Below are 8143 nucleotides of genomic sequence, written 5' to 3'. Positions count from 1 at the left end.
AGCCAGAAGCATCCAGATAAAACCAGTTTAAAGTCGCACCAGTGAACTCCAACACGTTCAACTTTAATCCAATTATACAGATCAAAGTTTAGAACGGAGCTGAAAAAGAAACAACGCGTGCACTTTGATTTGATTTCCATCTGCAGTCACATTCACACGTGTGAGCAAACACAGCGTCCGGGCAGGCGCGGCGGCGTTTCCATTAGCTGACATTTACAGAGAAAATGACATTTACACTGTGGATTTTCATCTCGTGATCAGGATCATTGTGTCCTTATTAGATTTACAAAAGAATCTCACAGGTTGATTTTCAGAGCGTCTTTGTGCAAACAGGCGGCGCGAACAGCCAAAGCCTCAGCAGGCGTTAATGTGGGAGTTAATACAAGAACACTGAACTGAATTTAATATAAAAGCTTGTCTCTAATCGACAGTGTGTCCTTGAGCAAGGCACTGAAACTGCTGAGCGTGTCATTGGTGTGCGTGTAGTTCTGCTGTATGATATACAGAATAAGCTGTGAAAGACGAAGCAGCTCAAAGACTTATTACACGTGTCATTAGCACTACAGGCTAAATCAAAAAGTACAGTAATGGTGTTAATTAGCTTTAATGACAAATAAACTGCACTTACCTGAGCTTCACATTGACTAACATTCCATCAAGCACCCACATGCACACATTGCATTATCACGCTGTCACACTTCTTCATTAAAAACCATCACCTGTGATGAAGCTCAGTGAGCTGTGATACAGTCAGGAGGATTTAAGGTGGAGGCAGACTTCTACACTGCAGCATATGACCTTCAGTTTGCTCGTCAGGTGGTCCACATGGGACTGAAGACACTGTATAATACGTATAATATATTGGTTTAATCTCTGAATCCACAAAGACTCTCTGTTTTAATTTAATTCGACTGCATGTGAGAGAAAAACACATTAAAGCCTTTAAAACTCAGCCACGCTCCGACAGCATTAGCAGCTCATTCTGCTCATTTCTACACTTTCAACTTCAATCCGGTCCATGATGTTTAAATGTAAAATGAGACCGAGTAATAAAAAATAAACACATACTTAAATTTCCAGCTAAAGTCACATTAACATGAGAAAACACTGTTTGCTAATGTTAGCCGGGAAGACTTTGAGAAGTTCAATGGGAATGACTGTGAGTTTTTCTGCCCTCTAGTGGTCAAATCACACAATGCAGGTATAAGAAATTTAAACTGTGAATTGTGTTATTGTTGTTCATGCAGCGCGTGTGTGTCTGGAGCCCACATGCTGTGGGTTTCGTCTCACAGTGAAACCACATCACCTTCGCTCTGAAGCAGTGCACTTCCTGTCTGAGATTAAGACGAACAAGTGGCCTGCAGCTGTCTCTGAAAGTCCAAATGACATTAAAGTCCAGTTTTATGTTCATCCCAAAAAATCAGAAACACAAAAGTATGAATTTACATCTGCAGCAGAGTCACATGCTGTGCTGCTGCTGCTGGTTCAGAGTATTATTTTTGTAGTTTAATTCAAGCACTGCTTAAGGTCGTTCATTAAACCTTAAACAGGCGCAGAGGTGAGAGGTCCTCTGAAACTTGATTGGACGCTGCGGTTTGTTTCTTCTGGGGAGGTTCATTATCTCAGCCGCTCTTTCATCTCTGATGGAACCACAACAGAAACAGTTAATAAACGTTCCCAGACGTCGGAAGCTGCTTTTCATCAGCGGAGCATCGGTTTCAAAGAACCCGCATGAGGCTGAAAACACATGTGTACGAGATCCTGATGCAGTCATTCACGTCTGGATGTCTGCAGACGCCGAGCAGGTTGTTCAGCGCGCACACAGGCCTTCATTTCATGTCCTGGACCTGAGCGTTTGTTCGCTCCTTCATGTGTAATTCCTCACCTTCCTCCTTTTGTTTTCTGCTCTGTTTGCCGCTTCCTGTTAACATTCACTGCTGCAGCCACTGAAAATCTGACTTCACACTCAAGTGTCTTTGTCTGAACACAGAAAGCAGGATGTTGTGGTATTCTCATTCCTTCACAAAGGAACACAAGTACTTTCCGTTTTTCATGGGTGCATGTAGCAGTAGTAGCACTTGCAGTGACAGCAGGAGCAGCGGGGTAACAGCAGCAGCAATGTGAAGACTTTCAGAGGAGTGCTGCCACCTTGTGGATACAAACGGAGCTGCAGACTCATGATCCTGAACCAGTCCTGATCAGCAGCAGGATGGAGCTGCACTCACTGCGTATTGATCTTAGAGTTAATGAACAGAAGACTGGTTACAGTATTACAGGCGGCAGGAGGAGGAAGAGTACTAGGAGTTGTAGTACCAGCAGAGGTAGTAGTAGCGGTAATAGGCGTAATAATACTGGTTGTGGTAGCAGTAGCATTCACAGTAGGCCACTAGCAGTAGTAGTGGTGGTTTGAGTAGTAGTAGTAGCAGTAGTGGAATTGGTAATAATACTGGAAGTGGTACTAGGCGAGTGTTGGTGGTAATAGTACTAATGGCGGCAGCAGAAGTGCCCTAACCTTTGAAGACAGGACGCTATTTGGACAGAGACGACTTGTTCAGTCTGATGCTCTGCAGTGAACTCATTTCAGGTCATTGTCCTGCTGTTTGTCCTCCTGCTTCCACTTCAGAACCTTTAAATACTCGTTTTTTCCTCATAACGAGGAAGAACTTTCTCTCAGTCCGTGTTAAAATAATGAGGTTTTAATTATGAGTGCTGCAGTGAAAAAATACACAAGTTACAGGACAGCGTTTATTAAAAACTGTACACTGTGCAGAAACTGATCCATCACTGTCATCAACACTGTAGAAAACAAGGAAACATTCTGGCAAATTAAAATCTGAATTAATAATTAATATCAAGCTGAACACGTTTCTCTGTTTGTCTTCTCTCATTCATTTCACTGTTATTTGCAAATGAAGGACTTCCTCCCAAAGCTGTACTCAGGCACTTATTCTTAAGGTAAAAATTAACAGAATAATGAAACGAAAAGACAAAATATCAGATAACATCTCTCACACTGTGGCTGCTACCAGTTAGAGTACATTAATGAAGCAGAGCAGAGCTGCTTGGTTCCCAGCAGAACTTCAATAATGGCCAAAAACCCTTTTTTCAAACGTCCCCATTTCTAAAGAAAAGCACAAATCGAGGCATCAGACGCAGGAAAAAGCACATTTTTCATCATTACTGGAGAACATGTTAAAAGAAGTGTTGGCAAAAAAAGCAGATTTCACTTCCAACCAAGCGTGAAAGCAAAAACAAAAGTTTAGTTGTTTCTTCCTTTTGGCTTTAACGACATGAAATCAGATTTCCCTGTGAGGACGACCTCGACCGCTCTGAGCTTCAGCTTCTGGAAGCCAAAACATAAAACTCTCTCTGGGGAAGTAAAAACAGACGATCGTTTGACTGTGATTTAGGAATCTGTTCAACTTCCTGCAGACGAGACGATTTCTGACAGAAATTAAACTTTTCATTGTGATTTTTCACTTTCATTGTCTCATGTCGGCTCATTAAACGGCGGCAGCAGGTGAAGTGAAGCAGTTAATGTGCAGCAGCAGGAATGCAGAGAAATGGCTGTGAATTTAGAAATGTGAAATGTTCTTTTTTTCTCGCCGTCCGTCATCTTTTCGTCCACCCTGTGACCTCCATCACACTCACAACTTTGTGCAACTTCAGCGTTTGTTTCCCAGTGTAGGTGAACAAAAACCTGAACCCTCCGGACGGTCCGGTTCAGCTGGAGTGAAGCGACAGAGCGACCTGGACGCAGCCCAGCTCTTTGTCCTCGCTGCCCAGGACGCCCTGCACGCGGTAGTTCCCGTTGGTCAGCCAGTAGGGCAGATCCATGTTGGGCAGGTAGAAGTCGGACTGAGGCAGAGAGTACGAGCCCTGAGGAGAGAGAGGAGGCTCCAGCTTCATTCACGCAGACAGGAAGTCCTACAGATCAGAGGCATTCTGGGAACTAAACTTTATTTGTAGAGCATGTTTAATACAAGAACATCCTGGAAAGTTTTAATCCTGGTTCGACCATGAAGAGCACTTTGCAGCTTTGTTTTTAAACCTGCATAAATAAAGTTTCATCCTCATCATCATTATTATTGTTATAAATCTGGCTCCTCCTGCTAAAGCTAACGCTAAGCTAACGACTTAGTTGATGTGCTCCTGGAATAAAACAGACATTTTTTTTTCTTTCAGAAGTTATAAAGACCTCATCCTCCATTATCTAACGCCGAGTCAGCACAGAAAGTTGGCGGCTCTGCTCGAGCGGTGGCCGTTTTACAGCCGCGCTGGAGCTGCTTGACACTCGCTTAGAGCGAATATTTCCTTTTACAGGGTGAGACTGTTACAGCTTATGACTTCAACACCAACAGTAAACTTGAATGGGGGCTTGTTCGGCTGTTAAAATGTGTTGAAATGGTTCAGTAAAAAAAGTTGTGCTGTAAAAACAGTAGTTAGTGCTGAGTGTTCAGGTCTATGAGCGCGTGCTCAGCCCTCTAACGGGCTTCACTATTGGTCGACTGAGGAGGTCAGATGTCAGGTCGCCCCTTAGCCCCGCCCAGCTTGGGGGGAGTTTTTTAACTGTCTGCGTTTTGGACATCAGGTCATCTTTTACTCACTCACTGTGCAACAGGAAATGATTTGACGGCGTTCTTCCTTCTGTGCTCCAGGCAGACATCATGTAGCTATAAAGCACATCATCACTATCAGAGTTAATCTGTGGATTTTCATGCAGAGCTGGATGAGAATAAACTTCTTCTTAACAGTTTTGGAGGACTGAGCCGCCTCGGCGGGGAAATAACAGACTGTTTTTCACCTTTTGGCTTCACGCTGAGTGTAAACAGCAGAATTACAACGTGTCTCTGACACTGTCGAAGCTGAAAGTTTTATAACTAAGTTCATCTCTCTCTTCATCCTTCACCCTTCTTCCCCTACTCTGTCGCCCCTCAACCCTTCATCCCTCCACCCTCATCTGTTCTCTCCTCCATCCGTCATCCACACAGTTTGTGGCCTCATCGGTCAGACTCACAGCTTTGAAGGGGCAGCGGCAGGGCAGCCCGTAGGTGTGCAGCGGTTCAGGACAGTCCTGACCCGGAGGGATCAGCTGGTCCAGAACATCACAAACGTCCGGATAGTGGCAACTGCCCAGCTCCTCCACACAGGGGACCTTCACCCAGAAACCCGCCACCTCCTTCTCCAGGGTCACGTTCAGCTGACGAGGAGTGAAAGAGGAAGAGGAGACAGCAGAGTGTGAGGTGATGAGTGACCGTCAGCAACGATAAATAAGAAGTAAAGAGAGGAAGAGACTGAACGAAGAGAACTGAAACGAACTCTGCAGTTATCAGACAGTTTGTTTGCTCTGCTGCTGAATGTGTCACGGTGTAATCGTCACTTCAGGCCTCGTTTTTATGACAGAGGAGTGAAATCAGATGGTTTTATGATGCAGCGCAGAGGCTGTTTGACTGCTGACTGACACTTTACAGTCACACCTGACCTACAGACCTACTTCTGCTGAGACAAACAGCCGAGACCTGAAGCCGTGAGGAAGAGGAAGGCAGCATTTCCTCAATCTGTCAGCCTCACGAGCTTTTCTGAAACTGTTCAACGCCACAGAGCACATTTTTTGACCGTCGTCACCAGAAAAGAATGTCTCCAGAAAAAGAAATAAATGAGACTTCTAAATTGAATTAAAGACACAAAGCAGTTCATTTTCATTTTTTTCTGTCTTCTGTCTAGTAAACCCAACGAAAGAACCATAAAAGCTGAAATGCTCTTTGTCTTGACGGCTGTGTGCAGCGCAGCGTCTGATCTGCTCACATGGAGCTCACAGGATCAGCAGCAGATCCAGACACGCCTGCTTCTGCTTCACGAAGCAGCACCAACAACAAGCAACAACTCCTCCACCAGCGGCTGACACCTCTGCCTTCAGAGGCTGAAGATCAGCGGACTCACAGACAGGGGGGCGCTCAGCTCAACAGACGTGGATCCGGAGGCGGACGCCGTCAGGTCTCCCGGGATGGAGATCGGGTCTGGAGACACAGTCAGGGTCTTCAGGACAGCGGGATCGTCCGGCTGCCCGCAGTTCTTCCAGTCGAAACCCAGAATCTGTCCACGACACACGTTCACAGTCAGTCGACACAACCTGTGTTTTTTAGCTGTTTCTTAGAAGTCGCAGACTCCTGTCAGAGTCTCAGCGTTGTGCTTTACATTAGCACGTTTTTACGACCTTCCAGACAGGTTTGACTTGGTTTGCATGCCCTCTGAGACTCAACGCGCCCAGACATGAAACCAGAGTGAAGTAATGCACCACCTGTCTTTATCTCCTACGTGATTTATCGTGTATTTTACGTGCTAATGTGTTGTCTGTTATTATTTGTTCTCACGCCTGTAAAAGACATATTTTTAAAAGGCTGTATAAATAAAGGTCATTGATATTATTATACTGTGACGGGTCATATTTTGAGGTTTATCAGTTATCTTTAGGAGGGTCCAAAATGTTCAAATATCCAGTTTTTCTTAATGAACTAAAACCCTGAATATCCACTAACTAGTTTTTTACTGCAGCTTTCAGCCGCACCTCACTGCCTTCTTCAAAAAAAAAAAAGACTGAACCAAAAAGGTTGAGTTATTTATCTCTTTTCAGAGCTCACTGCAGGACTTTGACCTGAGCTTAGGCGTCTTCCTCTTTATCATGTCGACAGATTATCTGAAGATAACTGATGTTTACATTGACAATCAGTCACTGGTTACAGATTAAACGCTGCTGTGGACCCTTTAAAGGACAAACAGCAGCGTGAACAGAATATTATGGTAATACATCAGGTCCGGTGGTCTCACCTGTGTCGTGGTGACCCTCTTCCATGCGGAGGAGCTGCAGTTTACCTGAGTTATAACTGCCACCAGGCTCAGAGTTACCGTCAAAATGGACATTTTCTCCATGCTGCTGTCTCTGAGCGGAGATTCCGACACAAACCGGGACAGAAACGAGCTGCTGAGGCGACCGCGAGCCGGTAGGGACCGTTAGCGAGCCCGAAATGAGCAAGAACTGAAGCCACAGCCGCTTTTCTTCGCTCCTGTCGTTACTTCCGTGTTTACTTCCGCACAGACAGCCTGTCACGTGACCGCAGAGTCATGTGACCTGCGCCTGCACTCTGTTCGCTGTGGTTGCGCTGAGCTGTTAAAGCTGAGAGTTTCTGGATTTTCTGATCTGATGGCTCCAGTTTATTGTTCAGGTGAACGTGCGGGTACTTTAAGACTTTAAGATGTCCATTTCCTTGATGTTCATCGGTGGAAGAGGAAAATGTTTGCACCTGCGGAAGTCCACCAGCAGCTGGCACCAATTATTATTATTGTTAAAGTTATGTAGTTATTTATTAACTTAGTTATTTCTGATGAATTATTATCGTCATGGCTGTAATAAAAATGGCTATGTGATGGTGAAATGGTTGAGAATCACCTGTAGTTGCATATTAGCGCCTCTAGATGTCGGTGTAGTACAGCTATTGTCCAAAATACACTAACACGCAAACGCATCACACTGTGTAGAAATGTGTCCGCGGAGCTCAGTGTCAGAGGCTGACCTTTGCAGCTGATCTGAGGTCTGTGGAGGAAACAAGGGAAAGGGTTTTACTGAATCTGCATGTAAATAGATCACACTGAGGGTTAAACATGGCACCATGTTGGCATGTGACATCTGTGATCTGTGGTTTAAATCAGGCTGGAGGCCACCGCTACAGCAGGCTGTTTGTAACCTAATTTATAATTCAAATGATGATGATGATGATGATGATGGTGATGGTGATGAGAGGTTAATAATTAATGTAATAGCTAGACTGTATCACTGAGCCCACTCATAGGCAGGATATTACAGCCTTTAGGGAACAACATGGCCACTATCACACAAAGGAGATTTCAGAGACACAAAAAACAACCGGTCGGGGATTTCTTGCAAATTAAAAGAGAAAAGATGAAAAAGACTATTAAATCGACATTAAGCCAATTTAAAAATTAATGAATGGCTGTCATTCTTTTCATTACTTAATTTAATTCCTACAAAACGGACCTTGAATGCAACGCCGGTCTCGCAGCTGATTGAATCCTCGCACGTCAGACTCTCCCATGAGCACTGGAACGCACCCCAACCCCTTCAATGGGG

The 8143-nt window shown here is 44.6% G+C and overlaps 1 protein-coding gene across 1 annotated transcript; it reads right to left on the bottom strand.

Moving 5' to 3' along the window:
• Nucleotides 1–2733: 2733 nt before the first annotated feature.
• On the bottom strand, nucleotides 2734–7081 carry gm2a (ganglioside GM2 activator). Its single transcript, XM_070962712.1, has 4 exons — nucleotides 6826–7081; nucleotides 5941–6093; nucleotides 5018–5200; nucleotides 2734–3879 (listed from the first exon to the last, which is right to left on the bottom strand). Exons 1-4 carry the CDS (start codon nucleotides 6925–6927, stop codon nucleotides 3724–3726), a joined length of 594 nt encoding a protein of 197 aa, XP_070818813.1. The 5' UTR covers nucleotides 6928–7081; the 3' UTR covers nucleotides 2734–3723.
• Between the last annotated feature and the right edge of the window lie 1062 nt (nucleotides 7082–8143).

Source organism: Chaetodon trifascialis, chromosome 5 (assembly GCF_039877785.1).
Source record: "Chaetodon trifascialis isolate fChaTrf1 chromosome 5, fChaTrf1.hap1, whole genome shotgun sequence".
Lineage (NCBI taxonomy): Eukaryota > Metazoa > Chordata > Actinopteri > Chaetodontiformes > Chaetodontidae > Chaetodon > Chaetodon trifascialis.
Note: the sequence above shows the minus strand (reverse complement) of the source record. Positions and strands in the feature narration are given on the sequence as shown.